Below are 25,296 nucleotides of genomic sequence, written 5' to 3'. Positions count from 1 at the left end.
AGAGAAAACAGGGAACTACAGAGCAGTTAGCTTGACATCAGTAGTAGGGAAATCTATTATTAAGGACGTGGTAACAGGGCACTTAGAAAATAATAATAGGATTGGGGAGAGTCAACACGGATTTATGAAAGGGAAATCATGTTTGACGTATCTGTTGTAGTTTTTTGAGGTTCTAAACTAACAGAATAGATAAGGGGGAACCAGTGGATATGGTGTATTTGGATTTTCAGAAGGCATTCGATAAGGTGCCACACAAGAGGTTATTAAACAAAATTAGGGCTTATGGGATTGGGGGTAATATACTAGCATGGATTCAGGATTGGTTAACAGACAGAAGACAGAGAGTAGGAATAAACGTGTCATTTTTGGGTTGGCAGGCTTTAACTAGTGGGTACCACAAGGATCAGTGCTGGGACCCCAGCTATTCACAATCTATATCAATGATTTGGATGAGGGAATCAAATGTAATATATCCAGGTTTGCTGATGATACAAAGCTAGGTGGGAATGTAAGTTGTGAGGAGGATGCAAAGAGGCCTCAAAGGGAGGCGGGAGTCCGGGGCAGCGTCGGCGAGGCCTATAAAGGCCCAGAGGCGGGAGTCCGGGGCAGCGTCGGCGAGACCTATAAAGGCCCAGCGGTAGCGTCGAGGAGGCAGTCGGAGAGACCAGCTGGTGCAGCGGTAGGGGCAGAAGGTAAACAAAGAAGTAGAAAGAAATCAAAAGGTGATGTCGCAGCCAAGGGGGTAAGTGATTGGCTGGTGATTGGTGAGTAGTTTTTCTTTTTCTTTCCTTTATCAGTAGGTAACCTTTATCATTGTTGTTGCCAAATTAAGTTACCCTAAGGGTTAAGTCATGGCAGGAGAGTTCGGACACATGTAGGCCTCGCCGACACTGCCCTAGACTCCCGCCTCTCCGAGTGCATAAGGGATGGTTTTTTAGACCAATATGTCGAGGAACCAACTAGGGGGGAGGCCATCTTAGACTGGGTGTTGTGTAATGAGAGAGGATTAATTAGCAATCTCGTTGTGCGAGGCCCCTTGGGGAAGAGTGACCATAATATGGTGGAATTCTGCATTAGGATGGAGAATGAAACAGTTAATTCAGAGACCATGGTCCAGAACTTAAAGAAGGCTAACTTTGAAGGTATGAGGCGTGAATTGGCTGGGATGGATTGGCGAATGATACTAAAGGGGTTGACTGTGGATGGGTAATGGCAGACATTTAGAGACCGCATGGATGAACTACAACAATTGTACATTCCTGTCTGGCATAAAAATAAAAAAGGGAAGGTGGCTCAACCGTGGCTATCAAGGGAAATCAGGGATAGTATTAAAGCCAAGGAAGTGGCATACAAATTGGCCAGAAACAGCAGCGAACCTGGGGACTGGGAGAAATTTAGAACTCAGCAGAGGGGGACAAAGGGTTTGATTAGGGCAGGGAAAATGGAGTACGAGAAGAAGCTTGCAGGGAACATTAAGACGGATTGCAAAACTTTCTATAGATATGTAAAGAGAAAAAGGTTAGTAAAGACAAACGTAGGTCCCCTGCAGTCAGAATCAGGGGAAGTCATAACGGGGAACAAAGAAATGGCGGACCAATTGAACAAGTACTTTGGTTCGGTATTCACAAAGGAGGACACAAACAACCTTCCGGTTATAAAAGGGGTCGGGGGGTCTAGTAAGGAGGAGGAACTGAGGGAAATCCTTATTAGCCGGGAAATTGTGTTGGGGAAATTGATGGGATTGAAGGCCGATAAATCCCCAGGGCCTGATGGACTGCATCCCAGAGTACTTAAGGAGGTGGCCTTGGAAATAGTGGATGCATTGACAGTCATTTTCCAACATTCCATTGACTCTGGATCAGTTCCTATAGAGTGGAGGGTAACCAATGTAACCCCACTTTTTAAAAAAGGAGGGAGAGAGAAAACAGGGAATTATAGACCGGTCAGCCTGACATCGGTAGTGGGTAAAATGATGGAATCAATTATTAAGGATATCATAGCAGTGCATTTGGAAAGCGGTGACATGATAGGTCCAAGTCAGCATGGATTTGTGAAAGGGAAATCATGCTTGACAAATCTTCTGGAATTTTTTGAGGATGTTTCCAGTAGAGTGGACAAGGGAGAACCAGTTGATGTGGTATATTTGGACTTTCAGAAGGCGTTCGACAAGGTCCCACACAAGAGATTGATGTGCAAAGTTAGAGCACATGGGATTGGGGGTAGTGTGCTGACATGGATTGAGAACTGGTTGTCAGACAGGAAGCAAAGAGTAGGAGTAAATGGGTACTTTTCAGAATGGCAGGCAGTGACTAGTGGGGTACCGCAAGGTTCTGTGCTGGGGCCCCAGCTGTTTACACTGTACGTTAATGATTTAGATGACGGGATTAAATGTAGTATCTCCAAATTTGCGGATGACACTAAGTTGGGTGGCAGTGTGAGCTGCGAGGAGGATGCTGTGAGGCTGCAGAGCGACTTGGATAGGTTAGGTGAGTGGGCAAATGCATGGCAGATGAAGTATAATGTGGATAAATGTGAGGTTATCCACTTTGGTGGTAAAAACAGAGAGACAGACTATTATCTGAATGGTGACAGATTAGGAAAAGGTGAGGTGCAAAGAGACCTGGGTGTCGTGGTACATCAGTCATTGAAGGTTGGCATGCAGGTACAGCAGGCGGTTAAGAAAGCAAATGGCATGTTGGCCTTCATAGCAAGGGGATTTGAGTACAGGGGCAGGGAGGTGTTGCTACAGTTGTACAGGGCATTGGTGAGGCCACACCTGGAGTATTGTATACAGTTTTGGTCTCCTAACCTGAGGAAGGACATTCTTGCTATTGAGGGAGTGCAGCGAAGGTTCACCAGACTGATTCCCGGGATGGCGGGACTGACCTATCAAGAAAGACTGGATCAACTGGGCTTGTAGTCACTGGAGTTCAGAAGAATGAGAGGGGACCTCATAGAAACGTTTAAAATTCTGACGGGTTTAGACAGGTTAGATGCAGGAAGAATGTTCCCAATGTTGGGGAAGTCCAGAACCAGAGGTCACAGTCTAAGGATAAGGGGTAAGCCATTTAGGACCGAGATGCGGAGAAACTTCTTCACCCAGAGAGTGGTGAACCTGTGGAATTTTCTACCACAGAAAGTTGTTGAGGCCAATTCACTAAATATATTCAAAAAGGAGTTAGATGAGGTCCTTACTACTAGGGGGATCAAGGGGTATGGCGAGAAAGCAGGAATGGGGTACTGAAGTTGAATGTTCAGCCATGAACTCATTGAATGGCGGTGCAGGCTAGAAGGGCCGAATGGCCTACTCCTGCACCTATTTTTCTATGCTCCTCCTGTGTTATGTGGGAACATAGAAACCTAGAAAATAGGTGCAGGAGTAGACCATTTGGCCCTTTGAGCCTGCACCACCATTCAATGAGTTCATGGCTGATCATAATGACTACATGTGTTGGAAGTGTATCCGCCTGCAGCACCTGATCGACTGCATTGCAGCACTGGAGCTGCGGGTGGATTTACTCTGGAGCATCCGTGATGCTGAGGATGTCGTGAATAGCACATTTAGTGAGTTTGCCACACCGCAGGTAAAGGGTACACAGCCAGATAGGGGATGGGTGACGAACAGGAAGAGCAGTAGAAGAAAGGTAGTGCAGAGGTCCCCTGCGGTCATCCCCCTGCAAAACAGATACACTGTTTTGGGTACCGTTGAGGGGGATGACTCATCAGGGGAGAGCAGCAGCAGCCAAGTTCATGGCACCGTGGGTGGCTCTGCTACACAGGAGGGCAGGAAAAAGAGTGGGACAGCTATGGTGGTAGGGGATTCGATTGTAAGGGGAATAGATAGGCGTTTCTGCGGCCGCAATCGAGACTCCAGGATGGTATGTTGCCTCCCTGGTGCAAGGGTCAAGGATGTCTTGGAGCAGGTGCAAGACATTTTGAAGGGGGTGGATGAACAGGCAGTTGTCGTGGTGCACATAGGTACCAACGATATAGGTAAAAAAACGGGATGAGGTCCTACAAACTGAATTGAGGGAGCTAGGAGTTAAATTAAAAAGTAGGACCTCAAAGGTAGTAATCTCAGGATTGCTACCAGTGCCACGTGCTAGTCAGAGTAGGAATCGCAGGATAGCTCAGATGAATACGTGGCATGAGGAGTGGTGCAGAAGGGAGAGATTCAAATTCCTGGGACATTGGAACCGGTTCTGGGGGAGGTGGGACCAGTACAAACCGGATGGTTTGCACCTGGGCAGGACCGGAACCAATGTCCTAGGAGGAGTGTTTGCTAGTGCTGTTGGGGAGGAGTTAAACTAATATGGCAGTGGGATGGGAACCTATGCAGGGAGACAGAGGGAAGTAAAATGGGGGCAGAAGCAAAAGATACAACGAAGAAAAGTAAAAGTGGAGGGCAGAGAAACCCAAGCAAAAATCAAAAAGGGCCACATTGCAGCAAAATTCTAAAAGGGCGCAAAGTGTGTTAAAAAGACAAGCCTGAAGGCTCTGTGCCTCAATGCGAGGAGTATTCATAATAAGGTGGGCGAATTAACTGCACAGGCAGCAATTAATGTGATATAATTGGCATCACAGAGACATGGCTCCAGGGTGACCAAGGCTAGGAACTCAACATCCAGGGGTACTCAACATTTAGGAAGGATAGACAGAAAGGAAAATGAGGTCGGGTAGCATTGCTGGTTAAAGAGGAAATTAACTCAGTAGTAAGGAAGGACATTAGCTTAGATGATGTGGAATCTGTATGGGTGGAGCTGCGGAATACCAAAGGGCAGAAAACACTAGTGGGAGGTGTGTACAGACCACCAAACATTAGTAGTGAGGTTGGGGACAGCATCAAACAAGAAATTAGGGATGCGTGCAATAAAGGTACAGCAGTTATCAAGGGAACTTTAATCTACAAATACATTAGGCTCACCAAACTGGTAGCAATACGATGGAGGAGGATTTCCTGGAGTGTATTAGGGATGGTTTTCTGGACCAATATGTCGAGGAACCAATTAGAGGGCTGGCCATCCTGGACTGGGTGATGTGCAGTGAGAAAGGACAAATTAGCAATCTTGTGTGAGGCTCCTTGGGGAAGAGTGACCATAATATGGTAGAATTCTTTATTAAGATGGAGAGTGACAGTTAATTCAAAGGCTAGGGTCCTGAACTTAAAGAAAGGTAATTTTGATGGTATGAGACGTGAATTGGCTAGAATAGACTGGCAAATGATACTTAAAGGGTTGACGGTGGATAGGCAATGGCAAACATTTAAATATCGCCTGGATGAACTTCAACAATTCAACATCCCTGTCTGGAGTAAAAAATAAAACGGGGAAGGTGGCTCAACCGTGGCTAACAAGGGAAATTAAGGATCGTGTTAAATCCAAGGAAGAGGCATACAAATTGGCCAGAAAAAGGAGCAAACCTGAAGAGTGGGAGAAATATAGAATTCAGCAGAGGAGGACAAAGGGTTTAATTAGGTGGGGGAAATAGAGTATGAGAGGAAGCTTGTCGGGAACATAAAAACTGACTGCAAAAGCTTCAATAGATATTTGAAGAGAAAAAGATTCATGAAGACAAACATAGGTCCCTTGCAGTCAGATTCAGGTGAATTTATAATGGGGAACAAAGAAATGGCAGACCAATTGAACAAATACTTTGGTTCTGTCTTCACGAAGGAAGACACAAATAACCTTCTGAAAGTACTTGGGGACCGAGGGTCTAGTGAGAAGGAGGAACTGAAGGATATCCTTATTAGGCTGGAAATTGTGTTAGGAAATTGATGGGATTGAAGGCCAATAAATCCCCTGGGCCTGATAGTCTGCATCCCAGAGTACTTAAGGAAGTGGTCCTGAAATAGTGGATGCATTGGTGATCATTTTCCAACAGTCTATCGACTCTGGATCAGTTCCTATGGACTGGAGGGTAGCTAATGTAACACCACTTTTTACAAAAGGAGGGAGAGAGAAAACGGGGAATTATAGACCAGTTAGCCTGACATCAGTTGTGGGAAAAATGTTGGAATCAATTATTAAAGATGAAATACCAGCGCATTTGGAAAGCAATGATCAGCATGGATTTATGAAGGGGAAATCATGCTTGACAAATCTTCTGGAATTTTTTGAGGATGTAACTAGTAGAGTGGACAAGGGAGAACCAGTGGATGTGGTGTATTTGGACTTTCAAAAGGCTTTTGACAAGGTCCCACACACGAGATTGGTGTGCAAAATTAAAGCACATGGTATTGGGGGTAATGTATTGATGTGGATAGAGAACTGGTTGGCAGACAGGAAGCAGAGAGTCGTGATAAACGGGTCCTTTTCAGAATGGCAGGCAGTGACTAATGGGGTGCCGCAGGGCTCAGTGCTGGGACCCCAGCTATTTACAATATACATTAATGATTTGGATGAAGGAATTGAGTGTACTTTCTCCAAGTTTGCAGATGACACTAAGCTGAGTGGCAGTGTGAGCTTTGAGGAGGACACCAAGAGGCTGCAGGGTGACTTGGACAGGTTAGGTGAGTGGGCAAACGCATGGCAGATGCAGTATAATGTGAATAAATGTGAGGTCATCCACTTTGGGGGCACAAACGTGAAGGCAGACTATTATCTGAATGGCGGCAAATTTGGAAAAGGGGAGGTGCAACGAGACCTAGATGTCATGGTACATCAGTCATTGAAAGTTGGCATGCAGGTACAGTAGGCAGTGAAGAAGGCACATGGTATGTTGGCCTTCATAGCTCGGAGATTTGAGTATAAGAGCAGGGAGGTCTTATTGCAGTTGTACAGGCCCTTGGTGAGGCCTCACCTGGAATATTGTGTTCGTTTTTATCTCCTAATCTGAGGAAGGACGTTCTTGCTATTGAGGGAGTGCAGTGAAGGTTCACCAGATTGATTCCCGGGATGGCTGGACTGACATATGAGGAGAGACTGGATCGACTGGTCCTTTATTCACTGGAGTTTAGAAGGATGAGAGGGGACCTCATAGAAACATATAAAATTATGACGGGACTGGACAGGTTAGATGCGGGAAGAATGTTCTCGATGTTGGGGAAGTCCAGAACCAGGGTACACAGTCTAAGGATAAGGGGTAAGGCACTTAGGACTGAGATGAGGGGAAACTTCTTCATTGAGCGTTGTTAACCTGTGGAATTCCCTACCGCAGAGAGTTGTTGATGCCAGTTCAGTGGATATATTCAAGAGGGAGTTAGATGTGGCCGTTACGGCTAAAGGGATCAAGGGGTATGGAGAGAAAGCAGGAAAGGGGTACTGAGGTGAATGATCAGCTAAGATCTTATTGAATGGTGGTGCAGGCTCGAAGGGCCGAATGGCCTACTGCACCTATTTTCAATGTTTCTATATAGACAGGCTAAGTGAATGGGCAAGAACATGGCAAATGGAATATAATGTGGAGAAATGTGAAGTGATCCACTTTGGTAGGAAACATAGAAAAACAGTATTTTTTTTAAATGGTGAGAGATTGGGAAATGTTGGTGTTCAGAGGGACCTGGGTGTCCTTCTACACGAATCACTGAAAGTTAACATGCAGGTACAGCAAGCAATTGGCCTTTATTACAAGTATAAGAGTAAAGATGTCTTACTGCAATTATATTGGGCCCTGGTGAGATCACACCTGGAGTACTGTGCACAGTTTTGGTCTCCTTACCTCAGGAAGGATGTACTTGCCATAGAGGGAGTGCAACAAAGGTTCACCAGACTGATTCCTGGGATGGGGGGATTGCCCTATGAGGGGAGATTGAGTAGACAAGGCCTATATTCTCTAGCGTTTAGAAGAATGAGTGGTGATCTCATTGAAACATACAAAATTCTTACAGGGCTTGACAGGATAGATGCAGGGAGGATGTTTCCCCCCGGGCTGGGAGTCTAGAACCAGGGGTCACAGTCTCAGGATAAGGGGTCCGCCATTGAGGACTGAGATGATGAGAAATTTCTTCACTCGGAGGGTGGCGAGTTTTTGGATCTTTGGAATTCTCCACCGCAGAAGCTCAGTCATTGAGTATATTCAAGACAGAGATTCATAAATTTTTTGGATGTTAAGGGAGTCAAGTAGACTGGTCACAAAAGTAAAAGCCCATGCGATCCAGGGCAAAGTGGCAAGTTGGATCCAAAATTGGCTCAGAGACAGGAAGCAAAGGGTAATGGTCGATGGGTGTTTTTGTGACGGGAAGGCGGTATCCAGTGGGGTTCCGCAGGGCTCAGTGCTGGGTCCCTTGCTTTTTGTGGGAGATATCAAAGACTTGGACTTAAATGTTGGGGGTATGAATAAGAAATTGGCTGTGTGGTTAATAATGAAGAAGAAAGCTGCGGACTGCAGGAAGATATCAATCTGCTGGTCAGGTGGGCAGAACGGTGGCAAATGGAATTCAATCCGGATAAGTGTGAGGTAATACATTTAGGGAGGTTAACAAGACAAGGGAATACACATTAAATGGTGCGACACTGAAAGGTGTAGAGGAACAAAGGGACCTGGGAGTGCAGGTCCACAGATCCCTGAAGGTAGCAGGCCAGGTAGATAAGATGGTTAAGAAGGCATATGGAATACTTGCCTTTATTAGTCGAGGCATGGACTACAAGAGCAAGGAGGTTATGCTTGAACTGTATAAAACACTGGTTAGGCCACAGCTGGAGTACTGTGTGCAGTTCTGGTCACCACATTACAGGAAAGATGTGATTGCACTGGAGAGGGTGCAGAGGAGATTTACAAGAATGTTGCCTGGACTGGAGAATTTTGTCCATGAGGAAAGATTGGAGATGCTGGGTCTGTTTTCTTTGGAACAGAGGAGGCTGAGGGGAGACCTGATTGAGGTGTATAAAATTATGAAGGACCTGGATAGAATGGATAGGAAGGACCTGTTTCCCTTGGCAGAGGGGTCAACAACCAGGGGATACAGATTTAAAGTAATTGAGGGTAGATTTTGAGGAGATATGAGGGGAAATTTCTTCAGCCAGAGGGTGGTGGGGGTCTGGAACTCACTGCTTGAAAGGGTGGTAGAGGCAGAAACCCTCACCACATTTAAATGATACTTGGATGTGCCCTTAAAGCGCCGTAACCTGCAGGGCTACGGACTAAGAGGCTGGAAAGTGGGATTAGGATGGAAAAGCCTCTTGGTTGGCCGGCACGGACACAATGGGCCGAGATGGCCTCCTTCCGTGCTATGATTCTATGAAGGAGTATGGGGACATTGCAGGTAAGTGGAGTTGAGGTACAAGATCAGCCATGATCTTATTGAATGGCGGAGCAGGCTCGAGGGGTCGAATGGCCTACTGCTCCTATTTCTTATGTTCTAATCCCAGCTTTTCTTGTATAAATCACAGAGAATACTGGAAATACTCAGCAGGTCAGGCCGCATCTGTGAAGAGAGAAACAGAGTTATTGTTTCAGGTCGATGGCCTTTCATCAGAACCATTTATTTCCGATTTCTAGCATCCATGGTATTTTGCTTTTGTATTAGTGAAGCTTCTCCAGCATCTCCCTCATCCCTAGTACCATTCTAGTAAACCTCCTCTGCACCCTCTCCAAGGCCTTGACATCCTCCCTAAAGTGCGGTAACCCAGAATTGGACTCAAAACTCCAGCTTGGGGCCTAAGGGAACTGAAGACCAGACCCTCAAACCTGCCACCAAGCTTATGGTCTACAGGGCTGTAGTGATACCCGCCCTCCTGTATGGCTCAGAGACATGGACCATGTACAGTAGACACCTCAAGTCGCTGGAGAAATACCACCAACGCTGCCTCCGCAAGATCCTACAAATCCCCTGGGAGGACAGACTCACCAGCATTAGCGTCCTCGACCAGGCCAACATCCCCAGCACTGAAGCACTGACCACACTCGATCAGCTCCGCTGGGCGGGCCACATTGTCCGCATGGCAGACACGAGACTCCCAAAGCAAGCGCTCTACTCTGAACTCCTGCACGGCAAACGAGCCAAAGGTCGCCAGCGGAAACGATGGACACCCTCAAAGCCTCCCTGATAAAGTGCAACATCCCCACCGACACCTGGGAGGCCCTGGCCTAAGTGGAGGAAGTGCATCCGGGAGGGCGCTGAGCACCTCGAGTTTCGTTGCCGAGAGCGTGCAGAAATCAAGCGCAGGCAGCGGAAGGAGCGTGCGGCAAACCAGTCCCACCCACCCTTTCCCTCAACGACTGTCTGTCCCACCTGTGACAGGGACTGTGGCTCGGGTATTGGACTGTTCATCCATCTAAGGACTCGTATTAAGAGTGGAAGCAAGTCTTCCTCGATTCTGAGGGAATGCCTATGGTGATGATGAAGAGAACTCTAAAGGTTTTCTTGCAGGACATTGTCATGAAACATAAAAATGTAGAACATATAAAATAGGTGCAGGAGTAGGCCATTCGGCCCTTCGAGCCTGCACCACCATTCAATAAGATCATGGCTGATCATTCAACCTCAGTACCCCTTTCCTGCTTTCACTCCATACCCCTTGATCCCTTTAGCCGTAAGGGCCATATCTAACTCCCTTTTGATTATATCTAACGAACAGGCCTCAACAACTTTCTGTGGTAGAGAATTTCACAGGTTAACCACTCTCTGGGTGAAGAAGTTTCTCCTCATCTCGGTCCTAAATGGCTTACCTCTTATTCTTAGATTGTGACCCCTGGTTCTGGAACTCCCCAGCACTGGGAACATTCTTCCTGCCTCTAACTTGTCCAATCCCGTCAGAATTTTATGTGTTTCTATAAGATCCCCTCTCATTCTTCTAAACTCCAGTGGATACAAGCCCAGTTGATCCAGCCTTTCCTCATATGTCAGTCCTGCCATCCCGGGAATCAATCTGGTGAACCTTCGCTATACTCCCTCAATAGCAAGAACACCCTTCCTCAGATTAGGAGACCAAAACTGAACACAATATTCCAGGTGTGGCCTCACCAAGGCTCTGTACAACTGCAGTAAGACCTCCCTGCTCCTATACTCAAATCCTCCAGCTATGAAGGCCAACATGCCATTTGCCTTCTTCACCGCCTGCTGTACTTGCATGCCAAACTTCAATGACTGATGTACCGTGACACCCAGGTCTCGTTGCATCTCCCCTTTTCCTAATCTATCACCATTCAGATAATATTCTGTCTTCCTGTTTTTGCCACCAAAATGGATAACCTCACATTTATCCACATTATACTGCATCTGCCATGCGTTTGCCCACTCATCTAACCTGTCCAAATCACCCTGCAGCCTCTTAGTATCCTCCTCACAGCTCGCACCACCACCCAGCTTAGTGTCATCTACAAATTTGGAGATATTACATTCAATTCATTCATCTAAATCATTAATGTATATTGTAAATAGCTGGGGTCCCAGCACTGAGCCCTGCGGCACTCCACTAGTCACTGTCTGCCATTCTGAAGAAGACCCGTTTATTCTGACTCTCTGTTTCCTGTCTGCCAACCAGTTTTCTATCCACGTCAGTACATTACCCCCAATACCATGTGCTTTAATTTTGCACACCTAATCTCTTGTGTGGGACCTTGTCAAAAGCCTTTTGAAAGTCCAAATACACGACATCCACAGGTTCTCCCTTGTCCATTCTACTAGTTACATCCTCAAAAAAGTTTAGGAGATTTGTCAAGCATGATTTCCCTTTCATAAATCCATGCTGACTAGGACCGATCCTGTCACTGTTTTCCAAATGCGCTGCTATTTCATCTTTAATAATTGATTCCAACATTTTCCCCACCACTGATGTCAGGCTAACCGGTATATAATTACCCGTTTTCTCTCTCCCTCCTTTTTTAAAAAGTGGTGTTACATTAGCTACACTCCAGTCCATAGGAACTGATCCAGAGTCAATAGACTGTTGGAAAATCATCACCAATGCGTCCACTATTTCTCGGGCCACTTCCTTAAGTACTCTGGGATGCAGCCGATCAGGCCCCGGGGATTTATCAGCCTTCAATCCCATCAATTTCCCTAACACAATTTCCTGACTAATAATGATTTCCTTCAGTTCCTCTTTTTCGCTTGACCCTCGAACCCCTAATATTTCCAGAAGGTTATTTGTGTCTTCCTCAGTGAAAAGAGATCCAAAATATTTGTTCAATTGGTCTGCCATTTCTTTGTTCCCCGTTATAAATTCACCTGATTCTGATTGCAAAGGACCTACGTTGGTCTTCACGAATCTTTTTCTCTTCACATATCTATCGAAGCTTTTGCAGTCAGTTTTTATGGTCTTGTCTTCCGTTAACATTTCTACCAGCAACCGGCCAATCAATCGAGATTGAAGGAGGCCCTTTCTCACGTACTGTTTTGCTTCTACAGATTTTAGACGTGCGTAACGTGCTGGTGGTGGTTTCCCGGTGGTATGGAGGTATTCTGCTTGGCCCAGACCGCTTCAAACATATCAATAACTGCGCGAGAAATATACTCGTCGATGAAGGTTACTGCGAATTGTCGGTAAGACTTAATACAGAAACGCTCAGAGAGTAGCAATGATGTGAATGAGTACAGATGATAACAGAACTGGGAGAGGTTAATAATTATCAGGAAAGGAATAACTAACATAGAACAGAGAGCCGGGATAAATGGGTCATAGAAACATAGAAAATTAGTGCAGGAGTAGGCCATTTGGCCCTTCTAGCCTGCACCACCATTCAATGAGTTCATGGCTGAACATGCAACTTCAGGACCCCATTCCTGCTTTCTCGCCATACCCCTTGATCACCCTAGCAGTAAGGACTACATCTAACTCCTTTTTGAATATATTTAGTGAATTGGCCTCAACAACTTTCTGTGGCAGAGAATTCCACAGGTTCACCACTCTCTGGGTGAAGATGTTTCTCCTCATCTCGGTCCTAAATGGCTTACCCCTTATCCTTCGACTGTGACCACTGGTTCTGGACTTCCCCAATATTGGGAACATTCTTCCTGCATCTAACCTGTCTAAACCTGTCAGAATTTTAAACGTTTCTATGCGATCCCCTCTCATTCTTCTGAACTCCAGTGAATACAAGCCCAGTTGATCCAGTCTTTCTTGATATGTCAGTCCCGCCATCCCGGGAATCAGTCTGGTGAGCCTTCGCTGCACTCCCTCAATAGCAAGAATGTCCTTCCTCCAGTTAGGAGACCAAAACTGTACACAATACTCCAGGTGTGGCCTCAACAAGGCCCTGTACAACTGTAGTAACACCTCCCTGCCCCTGTACTCAAATCTCCTCGCTATGAAGGCCAACATGCCATTTGCTTTCTTAACCGCCTGCTGTACCTGCATGCCAACCTTCAATGACTGATGTACCATGACACCCAGGTCTCGTTGCACCTCCCCTTTTCCTAATCTGTCACTATTCAGATAATAGTCTGTCTCTCTGTTTTTACCACCAAAGTGGATAACCTCACATTTATCCACATTATACTTCATCTGCCATGCATTTGCCCACTCACCTAACCTATCCAAGTCACTCTGCAGCCTCATAGCATTCTCCTCGCAGCTCACACTACCACCCAACTTAGTGCCATCCGCAAATTTTGAGATACTACATTTAATCCCCTCGTCTAAATCATTAATGTACAATGTAAACAGCTGGGGCCCCAGCACAGAACCTTGTGGTACCCCACTAGTCACTACCTGCCATTCTGAAAAGAACCCATTTACTCCGACTCTTTGCTTCCTGTCTGCCAACCAGTTCTCAATCCACGTCAGCACACTACCCCCAATCCCATGTGCTTTAACTTTGCACATTAATCTCTTGTGTGGGACCTTGTCGAAAGCCTTCTGAAACGCCCTTGTCCACTCTACTGGAAACATCCTCAAAAAATTCCAGAAGATTTGTCAAGCATGATTCCGGTTGGCAAACAGTGACTAGTGGGGTGCCGTAGGGATCAGTGCTGGGTCCTCAACTATTTACAATCTATATTAATGACTTGGATGAAGGGACCGAGTGTACTGTAGCCAAGTTTGCTGATGATACAAAGATTGGGTGGGAAAGCAAATTGTGAGGACACAAAAAATCTGCAAAGGGATATAGACAGGCTAAGTGAGTGGGTACAAATTTGGCAGATGGAGTGTAATGTGGGACAATGTGAGGTTATCCACTTTGCAGAAATATTAGAAAAGCAAATTATAATTTAAATGGAGAAAGATTGCAAAGTGCTGCAGTACAGCGGGACCTGGGGTCCTCGTACATGAAACACAAAAAGTTAGTATGCAGGTACAGCAAGTGATCAGGAAGGCCAATGGAATCTTGGCCTTTATTGCAAAGGGGTGGAATATAAAAGGAGAGAAGTCCTGCTACAACTATACAGGGTATTGGTGAGGCCACACCTGGAGTATTGCGTACAGTTTTGATCTCCGTATTTAAGGAAGGATATACTTGCATTGGAGGCTGTTCAGTGTTAGGTTCACAAGGTTGATTCCAGGGGACTTATGAAGAAAGTTGAGTCGGTTGTGCCTATACACATTGGAATTCAGAAGAATGAGAGGTGATCTTATTGAAACTTACAAGATAATGAGGGGGCTTGACAAGGTGGATACAGAGAGGCTGTTTCCACTGATAGACGAGACTAGAACCAGGGGACATATTCTCAGAATACGGGGCCGCCCGTTTAAAACTGGGATGAGGAGGAATTTCTTCTGAGGGTTGTAAATCTGTGGAATTTGCTGTCTCAGAGAGCTGTGGAAGCTGGGACATTGAATAAATTTAAGACAGAAATAGACAGTTTCTTAACCGATTAGGGTATAAGGGGTTATGAGGAGCGGTTATGGGAAGTGGACCTGAATCCATGATCGTATTAAATGGCGGAGCAGGCTCGAGGGGCCGTATGGCCTACTCCTGCTCCTATTTCTTATGTTCTTATATTCCCTTCTGCAACTTTGTGCTACCATCTTCACGACTTACAACGCCGACTAACTTAGAATGTTTTAATGCTGATCAATTCAAGGCGCTGTTATTTTTTTTGTCTGTTTTAGATTGAAGGATCAAAGACAGCAACAAAGAGCAAGAAGCCAAAGAGCAAGAAAGGGAAATAACCGGAGGAAACGTCACCGATATTTAATCATTGATGGACCTACGTGAGGCCAGCCAAATACCCATGTTTTAAAAAATAATGCGGACCAGATCTCTCTCCATTTCACCGCTGAAAATGGAGCAAGATACGATAACAAAATAAACACCGTCAATCCAGTCGCTCCCGTTCCTTCATCTCTCACAAAAGCCGCTCTGCCTTGGCGGCCCTCCGGTCATGTGGTTGCCGCTTCCTCCCCGGTCCCTCAGGATCATGCAAACCAAGATATATATCCACTGGAGCTGCGCAAGGATTCACTCTGGAGCATCCGCGAAGCTGAGGGTGTCGTGAATAGTACGTTTAGTGAGTTGGTCACACCGCAGGTAAAGGTTACAAAGGCAGATAGGGGGTGGGTGACCATCAAGCAGAACAAGAATAGGAAGGCAGTGCAGGAGTCTCCTGCGGTCACCTTCCTCCAAAACAGATACAACATTTTGGGTACTGTTGGGGGAGATGGCTCATCAGGGGAAGGCAGCAGCAGCCAAGTTCATTGCACCATGGGTGGCTCTGCTGCACAGGAGGGCAGAAGAAGAATGGGAGAGCTATAGTGGTAGGGGATTCTATTGTGAGGGGAATAGATAGGCGTTTCTGCGATCGCAATCGAGACTCCAGGATGGCATGTTGCCTCCCTGGTGCAAGGGTCATGGATGTCTCGGAGTGGCTGCAAAGCATTCTGGAGGGGGAGGGTGATCAGCCAGTTGTCATGGCGCATATAGGTACCAACGATATAGGTAAAAAATGGGTTGAGGTCCTAGAAGCTGAATTTAGGGAGCTAGGCGTTCCATTAAAAAGTAGGACCTCAAAGGTAGTAATCTCAGGATTGCTACCAGTGCCACATGCTAGTCAGAGTAGGAATCGCAGGATAGCCGAGGTGACTACGTGGCTTGAGGAATGGTGCGAGAGAGAGGGATTCAAATTCCTGGGACATGGAACCGGTTCTGGAGGAGGTGGGACCCGTACAAACCGGACGGTCTGCACCTGGGCAGGACCGGAACCAATGTCCTAGGGGGAGTGTTTGCTAGTGCTGTTGGGGAGGGGTTAAACTAATATAGCAGGGGGATGAGAACCTATGCAGAGAGACAGAGGGAAGTAGAATGGGGGCAGAAGCAAAAGATAGAAAGAAGAAAAGTAAAAGTGGAGGGCAGAGAAACCCATGGCAAAAATCAAAAAGGGCCACATTACAGCAAAATTATAAAGGGCGCAAAGTGTGTTAAAAAGACAAGCCTGAAGGCTCTGTGCCTCAATGCAATGAGTATTCGTAATGTGGACAAATTAACTGCGCAGGCAGGCAGATTATGATGTAATTGGGATTATGGAGACATGGCTCCAGGGTGACCAAGGCTGGGAACTCAACATCCAGGGGTATTCAACATTCAAGAAGGATAGACAGAAAGAAAAAGGAGGTGAGGTGGCATTGCTGGTTAAAGAGGAAATTAACGCAATAGTAAGAAAGGACATTAGCCTGGATGATGTGGAATCGGTATGGGTAGAGCTACGGAATACCAAAGGGCAGAAAATGCTAGTGGGAGTTGTGTACAGACCACCAAACAGTAGTAGTGAGGTTGGGGACAGCATCAAACAAGAAATTAGGGATGTGTGCAATAAAGGTACAGCAGTTATCATGGGCGACTTTAATCTACATATAGATTGGGCTAACCAAACTGGTAGCAATACGGTGGCGGAGGATTTCCTGGAGTGTATTAGGGATGGTTTTATAGACCAATATGTTGAGGAACCATCTAGAGAGCTGGCCATCCTAGACTGGGTGATGTATATTGAGAAGGGACTAATTAGCAATCTTGTTGTGCGAGGCCCCTTGGGAAGAGTGACCATCATTCTTTATTAAGATGGAGAGTGACACAGTTAATTCAGGCTAGAGTACTGAACTTAAGGAAAGGTAACTTTGATGATATGAGACTTGAATTCGCTAGGATAGACTGGCGAGTGGTACTTAAAGAGTTGACGGTGAATAGGCAATGGCAGACATTTAAAGATCACATGGATGAACTTCAACAATTGTACATCCCTGTCTGGAGTAAAAATAAAACGGGCAAGGTGGATCAACCATGGCTAACAAGGGAAATTAGGGATAGTGTTAAATCCAAGGAAGAGGCATATAAATTGTCCAGAAAAAGCAGCAAATCCGAGGACTGGGAGAAATTTAGAATTCAGCTGAGGAGGACAAAGGGTTTAATTAGGAGGGGGAAAATAGAGTGAGAGAGGAAGCTTGCTGGGAACATAAAAACTCACTGCAAAAGCTTGGATAATTATGTGAAGAGGAAAAGATGAGTGAAAACAAACATAGGTCCCTTGCAGTCAGAATCAAGTGAATTTATAATGGGGAACAAAGAAATGGCAGGCCAATTGAACAAATACTTTGGTTCTGTCTTCACGAAGGAAGACACAAATAACCTTCTGGAAATACTAGGGGACCGAGGGTCTAACGAAAAGGAGGAACTAAAGGAAATCCTTATTAGTCAGGAAATTGTGTTAGGGAAATTGATGGGATTGAAGACTGATAAATCCCCAGGGCCTGATAGTCTGCATCCCAAGTACTTAAGGAAGTGGCCCTAGAAATAGTGGATGCATTGGTGATCACTTTCCAACAGTCTATTGACTCTGGATCAGTTCCTATGGACTGGAGGGTAGCTAATGTAACACCACTTTTTAAAAAAGGAGGGAGAGAGAAAACGGAATTATAGACCGGTTAGCCTGACATCGGTAGTGGGGAAAATGTTGGAATCAATTATTAAAGATGTAATAGCAGCGCATTTGGAAAGCATTGACAGGATTGGTCCAAGTCAGCACGGATTTATGAAAGGGACAAATCATCTAGAATTTTTTGCGGATGTAACTAGCAGAGTGGACAAGGGAGAACCAGTGTATGTATATTTCGACTTTAAAAAGGCTTTTGACATGGTCCCACACAAGAGATTGGTGTGCAAAATTAAAGCACATGGTATTGGGGGTAATGTATTGACGTGGATAGAGAACTGGTTGGCAGACAGGAAGCAGAGAGTCGGGATAAACGGGTCCTTTTCAGAATGGCAGGTAGTGACTAGTGGGGTGCCGCTGGGTTCAGTGCTGGGACCCCAGCTATTAACAAGATACATTAATGATTTAGATGAAGGCATTGAGAGTAATATCTCCAAGTTTGCAGATGACACCAAACTGGGTGGCGGTGTGAGCTGTGAGGAGGATGCTAAGAGGCAGCAGGGTGACTTGGACAGGTTAGGTGAGTGGGCAAATGCATGGCAGATGCAGAATAAATGTGGATAAATGTGAGGTTATCCACTTTGGTGGCAAAAACGCGAAGACAGAATATTATCTGAATGGCGACAGATTAGGAAAAAGGGAGATGCAACGAGACCTGGGTGTCATGGTACATCAGTCATTGAAAGTTGGCATGCAGGTACAGCAGGCGGTGAAGAAGGCAAATGGTATGTTGGCCTTCATAGCTAGGGGATTTGAGTATAGGAGCAGGGAGATCTTACTGCAGTTGTACAGAGCCTTGGTGAGGCCTCACCTGGAATATTGTGTTCAGTTTTGGTCTCCTAATCTGAGGAAGGACGTTCTTGCTATTGAGGGAGTGCAGCGAAGGTTCACCAGACTGATTCCTGGGATGACTGGACTGACATATGAGGAGAGACTGGATCGACTGGGCCTTTATTCACTGGAGTTTACAAGAATGAGAGGGGATCTCATAGAAACATAAAATTCTGGCGGGGTTGGACAGGTTAGAGGCAGGAAGAATGTTCCCGTTACTGGAAAAGTCCAGAACCAGGGATCACAGTCTAAGGCTAAGGGGTAAGCCATTTAAGACCAAGATGAGGAGAAACTTCTTCACTCAGAGAATTGTGAACCTGTGGAATTCCCTACCACAGAAAGTTGTTGAGGCCAGTTCATTGGATATATTCAAAAGGGAGTTAGATGTGGCCCTTTCAGCTAAAGGGATCAAGGGGTATGGAGAGAAAGCAAGAAAGGGGTACTGAAGTTGAATAATCAGCCGTGATCTTATTGAATGGCGGTGCAGGCTTGAAGGCCTACTCCTGCACCTATTTTCTATGTTTCTATATTTAGGTTTCCCCGAAGCCCCGGACAAAACATTGAAGCGTCGAGTTGAAAAGCTGCGTGGCTGTGAGCATTCATCATCGTAGGTAGTCCCTCGTATCGAGGATGACTTGCTTCCACACAAAAAAAGGATGAGCTCACAGGTGTTTCAATGAAGGACCCGAACTACATGTCGAAAGGTGGAAGATGCCTGTGCGTGGATTTGCAGTGACTCCAACCGCTCAAGCTCAGAAACCCTCAACTGGAGTTCGAGCAACTGGAGGCACATCTTTCACACGCGGTTACCCAGGACTAATGCAGTGTCCTGGAGTTCCCACATGGCACAGGATCCATCATTTTGCTTAAAAGTCTATCTACTTACGTTTTATGTATGTCGCTTATGTTGTAGATGTGATTTTAATTTAGTTTCCTGTTTCTTCCCATTTATTATTTGTGTACCAGATTTTTATTTAATGCACTTCAGATCCTTTTAATGTTGGCATCTTCTACTTAGTTAATTTAAATGTTATCCTCTTACAATTTGTCAAATATGGTGACATTGGGATAGGTGACCAAAAGCTTGGTCAAAGAGGTAGGTTTTTGAGAAAGACCTGCATTTATATAGCGTCTTTCACGACCCCCGAATGTCACAAAGCGCTTTACAGCCAATGAAGTACTTTTGGAGTGTAGTCACTTGTAATGTAGTGGGTGGTAAGGCCATCAATTTCAGGCCATTAGACTTGAATGCATTATGATTAAGAAGTTTGCAGATGATACAAAAGTTGGCCGTGTGATTGATGGTGAGGAAGATATCAGTGGACTGGTCAAGTGGGCAGAACAGTGGCAAATGGAATTCAATCCGGAGAAGTGTGAGGTAAAAAGGAAAGACTTGCATTTCTGTAGTGCCTTTCATGACCACCGGATGTCCCAAAGCGCTTTACAGCCAATTAAGTACTTTTGGAGTGTAGTCACTGTTGTAATGTGGGAAACGCGGCAGCCAATTTGCGCTCAGCAAGCTCCCACACACAGCAATGTGGTAATGACCCAGATAATCTGTTTTTGTTATGTTGATTGAGGGATTAAAATAGTGCCGTGGAATTTTTTACATCCAGCTGAGGGGGCAGACGGGGCCCTCGGTTTAACATCTCATTCGAAAGACTGCCCCTCTGACAGTGCGGCGCTCCCTCAGTACTGCCCCTCCGACAGTGCGGCGCTCCCTCAGTACTGCCCCTCCGACAGTGCGGCGCTCCCTCAATACCGCCCCTCGGACAGTGCGGCGCTCCCTCAGTACTGCCCCTCCGACAGTGCGGCGCTCCCTCAGTACTGCCTCTCCGACAGTGCGGCGCTCCCTCAGTACTGCCCCTCCGACAGTGCGGCGCTCCCTCAGCACTGCCCCTCCGACAGTGTGGCACTCCCTCAGTACTGAACTGGGAGTGTCAGCCTAGATTTTTGTGCTCAAGTTCCTGGAGTGCGCCTTGAACCCATGACCTGCTGACTCAGGCGAGAGAACTGCCCACTGAGCCACGGCTGACACTTTAAGGAGCGTCTTAAAGGAGGAGAGCGAGGCAGAGAAGCTTAGGGAGGGAATTCCAGATTTTCAAACAGTTTGGTTGCTACAGACATTTATTCTCTGCTGCTTAATATGCTTGTCCCTGATCGCTTCAGACATATCGCTAACTGTGCAATGAATATACTCGTTGATGAATTGACGATACGACACTTAATACAAAGTAGCTCAGAGTGCAGTGGTGATGTGAATAACTACAGATAAGAACATAAGAAATAGGAGAAGGAGTCGGCCATTTGGAAAAGGGGAGGTGCAACGAGACCTGGGTGTCATGGTTCATCAGTCATTGAAGGTTAGCATGCAGGTACAGCAGGCGGTGAAGAAGTCAAATGGTATGTTGGCCTTCATAGCTAGGGGATTTGAGTATAGGGGCAGGGAGGTCTTACTGCAGTTGTGCAGGGCCTTAGTGAGGCCTCACCTGGAATATTGTGTTCAGTTTTGGTCTCCTAATCTGAGGAAGGACGTTCTTGCTGTTGAGGGAGTGCAGCGAAGGTTCACAGACTGATTCCAGGGATGGCAGGTCTGACATGAGGAGAGACTGGATCAACTGGGCCTTTATTCACTGGAGTTTAGAAGGATGAGAGGTGATCTCATAGAAACGTATAAGATTCTGACGGGACGGGACTGGACAGGTTAGATGCGGGAAGAATGTTCTCGATGTTGGGGAAGTCCAGAACCAAAGGACGCAGTCTTAGGATAAGGGTTAGGCCATTTAGGACTGAGATGAGGAGAAACTTCTTCACTCAGAGAGTTGTTAACTTGTGGAATTCCCTGCCGCAGAGAGTTGTTGATGCCAGTTCATTGGATATATTCAAGAGGGAGTTAGATGTGGCCCTTACGGCTAAAGGGATCAAGGTGTATGGAGAGAAAGCAGGAACGGGGTACTGAAGGAATGATCAGCCATGATCTTATTGAATGGTGGTGCAGGCTCGAAGGGCCGAATGGCCTACTCCTGCACCTATTTTCTATGTTTCTGAGATATTTGCGCTCTTCAAATTCAGCCCTCTTTGGCATCCCTGATTATAATCGCTGCACCATTTGTGGCCGTGCCTTCTGTTGCCTGGGCCCCAAGCTCTGGAACACCCTCCCTTAACCTCTCCGCCTCTCTACCTCCCTCTCCTCCTTCAAGATGCTCCTGAAAACCTACCTCTTTGACCAAGCGTTCGGTCATCTGCCATAATATCTCCTTATGGGGCTTGGTGTCAAAGTTTCGTCTCACAACACTCCTGTGACGCGCCTTGCAGCGTTTTACTACATTAAAGGTGCTATATAAATATAAATACAAAAGCAAAATCCTGCGGATGCTGGAACCGGAAATAAAAATAGAAAATGCTGGAAATCTCAGCGGGTCAGGCAGTATCTGTGGAGAGAGGAACAGGGTTAATATTTCAAATTGATGACCCTTCGTCAGAAGAACGCTATAAATATAAGTTGTTGTTGTTGCGGGAAGGGAAGTGGAGGAACAAAATATGTACGCAAACTTGTGTTTTGATCTCCGTGAGATTCAACATTGAATTAAACATTCCCTAGTGAGCAGTTTCCTCTGGTTACTAACATTGGACAATGAGTCGGGGAAAAATGGTAAATGGAATAGCAACACATGTCAGAGCCTTGACTTTGGGTGGGGAAATCTCCAGTTTATTATAGTCTCTTTCAAATTACTCCTCATTCCTGTAACAAGTCTTCACTTAACTGGACCAGCCACATAAATACTGTGGCAACAAGAGCGGGTCAGAGGCTGGGTATTCTGCAGTGAGTGTTTCACCTCCTGACTCCCTAAAGCCTTTCCACCATCTACAAGGCACAAGTCAGGAGTGTGATGGAATACTCCCCACTTGTCTGGATGAGTGCAGCTCCAACAACACTCAAGACGATCGACACCATCCAGGACAAAGCAGCCGCTTGATCATCACCCCATCCACCACCTTCAACACTCACTCCCTCCACCACCGGCGCACCGTGGCTGCAGTGTGCACCGTCTACAAGATGCACTGCAGCAACTCGCCAAGGCTTCTTCGACACCTCCCAAACCCGCGACCTCTACCGCCTAGAAGCACAAGGGCGGCAGGCGCATGGGAACACCACCACCTCCACGTTCCCCTCCCAGTCACACACCATCCTGACTTGGAAATATATCGGCCATTCCTTCATCGTCGCTGGGTCACAATCCTGGAACTCCCTCCCTAACAGCACTGTGGGAGCACCTTCACCACACGGACTGCAGCGGATAAAGAAGGCGGCTCACCACCACCTTCTCAAGGGGCAATTAGGGATGGGCAATAAATGCTGGCCTTGCCAGCGACGCCCACATCCCAGGAACAATTTTTTTTTAAGTCTTTATGTAGTGTTGTTAATTTAAACAAATTGCTTTCCTCCTTGTGAATTTCTCTGCCTGCCGGCAATTATAGTTGGGACACTTCACCTGATCAGATACAATTGTAAGAAATTATTTGACTTGTTTAGAAAGCAAAACAAAATGGAGAGCAAAGTAACAAATTAAAAAGTGTGCTCTGGAGTTGCTGCTCGGGTGCACTGGTTGTTTTCTGGCTTAATTCACCCCAAAATCGGCCAGTTCAGCGCAGAAGGTCACGGAATCTCCAGCGCAAATGACATTCCGCTCAAATTGCGTTTCCCTAATCTTTTGCGCTGCTTTAAAAACCATCGCGCTGGATGGCGGCCCCGCCACAAAGCTGGCCACGCCCCCAGATCGAATTGATCGCCGCGGCAAGTTTCCGCTAATTGCGCCCATTTGCGGGCCTTCGAGGCGGCTCCAAACTTTGGGTTTTTTTGGGGGGGAAGGTTGCAAGGACACGACTAGGGGCGTTTAAAAAGCTTTTAATTGTAATTAAAAGAAAAAAATTACTAAGAAACTGATTATTGTACAGCTAGCAAATTAAGAACATAAGAAATAGGAGCAGGAGTAGGTCATACGGCCCCTCGAGCCTGCTCCGCCATTTAATACGATCATGGCTGATCCGATCATGGACTCAGCTCCACTTCCCCACCCGCTCCCCATAACCCTTTTCTCACTTATCGCTCAAAAATCTGGCAATCTCCACCTTAATGTTCAATGACCCAGTTTCCACAGCTCTCTGAGGCAGAGAATTCCACAGATTTACAACCCTCAGAGATTTTTGAGCGATAAGGGAGTAAAGGGTTATAGGGAGCGGGCGGGGAAGTGGAGCTGAGTCCATGATTGGATCAGCCATGAACTTATTGAATGGTGGAGCAGGTTCGAGAGGCCAGGTGGCCTAATCCTGCTCCTATTTTTTATATTCTTATGTTTGGCCGGCGTGGACACGATGAGCCGAAGTGGTCGTTCTGTGCCGTAAATGTCTATGAAAGAACTCTCAGGTGTGTCCAGCAATCTTCCCCTCTGAAATTTGTCTTGCTGGTTGATAATTATTTTTTCCTTCCTCTCTGACGCAGTCCCAGCAGATATCGGGTTTGAGCTACGCACGGGAATCTACATTTTCTCAACCTGTCTCATAAAGTTTTCTTTGGAGCTCTGTTGCTGAAAAGAATTAACAGCAATAACCTTCCAGCCGAACATCCCCATACCTCTGTCATTCCAAACGCATCTCATTTGTCGATAGTCTTCATTGATTTGACTTCAGAAAGTAATGCCCAAAATGAGTTGAGTTATTGTTCTGTATAATTGAACACAGTGGGAATTTGCACATTTATTGGTCGTACCTTGCTGTAATAATAAAACTATTGTCCACGCTTCAGTAAATCGGCGCGGTCCCAGTCTGCAAGACCATCAGCAGGCCAGGACCACTAGAGGGAGCAGCGTACGGCGGTATACCACTGCAGGGAGCAGCGCGTGCTGCTGCAGGAGGGCGACGGCTGACTGCAGTGCGGGCAGGTACAGCAGGAGCGGTGAGGTCGGGGCGAAGGAGCGGCGAGAGATTGTAGAGGGACGTGATCGGGGCCCAGGAGAGACATGAGTTCGGGGCCCAGAAGAGGCGAGAGTTCGGGGCCCAGAAGAGGCGAGGGCCCAGGGGCAGCACGGGCCCAGCCCACACTGCGATATGTGCGCGCACTGGGTCCGTGCAGCAGAGCTGGTCTCCAGTCGTCCTGGTTAACCCTTGCCACTGGACCAAGACCTCGCTCTGTCAAGCCCGTGTGGTGGCTGGTGTGCAACGGTCACCCCACGTTAAAAAAATCCACGCACAGGCATCTTCCACCCTTCAACATGGAGTTCGGGATCTGGAATATTAGGTCCTTCATTGAAACACCTGTGAACTCATCCCTTTTTGGCGTGGAAGCAAGTCATTCTCGTTTTGAGCTCTAGGATTGATTAAGGATACCAATTTTGATCAGTTCAGCAGACTGATTCCTGGAATAGCAGGACGGTTGTATGAGGAGAGATTGGGTCGACTGGGCCTGTATTTACTAGAGTTTAGAAGAATGAGAGGGGATCTCATTGAAATGTATAAAATTCTGACGGGGTTGGACAGACTGGATGTGGGGAGGATGTTTCCCCGGGGCTGGGAAGTCTAGAACAAGGGGGTCACAGTCTCAGGATACGGGGTAGGAAATTTAGGACTGAGATGAGGAGAAATGTTTTCACTCAGAGGGTGGTGAACCTGTGGAATTCTCTACCACAGAAGGCTGTGGAGGCCAAATCACTGAATATATTTAAGAG

At 46.4% G+C, this 25,296-nt stretch overlaps 1 protein-coding gene across 3 annotated transcripts in view; it reads left to right on the top strand.

The window, feature by feature from the left end:
• Nucleotides 1-15,147, top strand: part of impact (impact RWD domain protein) — a 100,618-nt gene extending 85,471 nt beyond the window's left edge. For 2 of the 3 annotated variants that reach the window (XM_070896748.1, XM_070896761.1), the window contains 2 exons: nucleotides 12,290-12,424; nucleotides 14,934-15,147. In XM_070896748.1, the coding sequence (XP_070752849.1) occupies nucleotides 12,290-12,424; nucleotides 14,934-14,993 (195 nt within the window). In that variant the 3' untranslated portion in view covers nucleotides 14,994-15,147. The remainder of the gene's footprint in view (nucleotides 1-12,289; nucleotides 12,425-14,933) is intronic. The other variant, XM_070896756.1, reaches the window with a different exon arrangement.
• Nucleotides 15,148-25,296: the final 10,149 nt, after the last annotated feature.

Source organism: Pristiophorus japonicus, chromosome 1, assembly GCF_044704955.1.
Source record: "Pristiophorus japonicus isolate sPriJap1 chromosome 1, sPriJap1.hap1, whole genome shotgun sequence".
NCBI classification, from domain to species: Eukaryota; Metazoa; Chordata; class Chondrichthyes; family Pristiophoridae; genus Pristiophorus; species Pristiophorus japonicus.
Note: the sequence above shows the minus strand (reverse complement) of the source record. Positions and strands in the feature narration are given on the sequence as shown.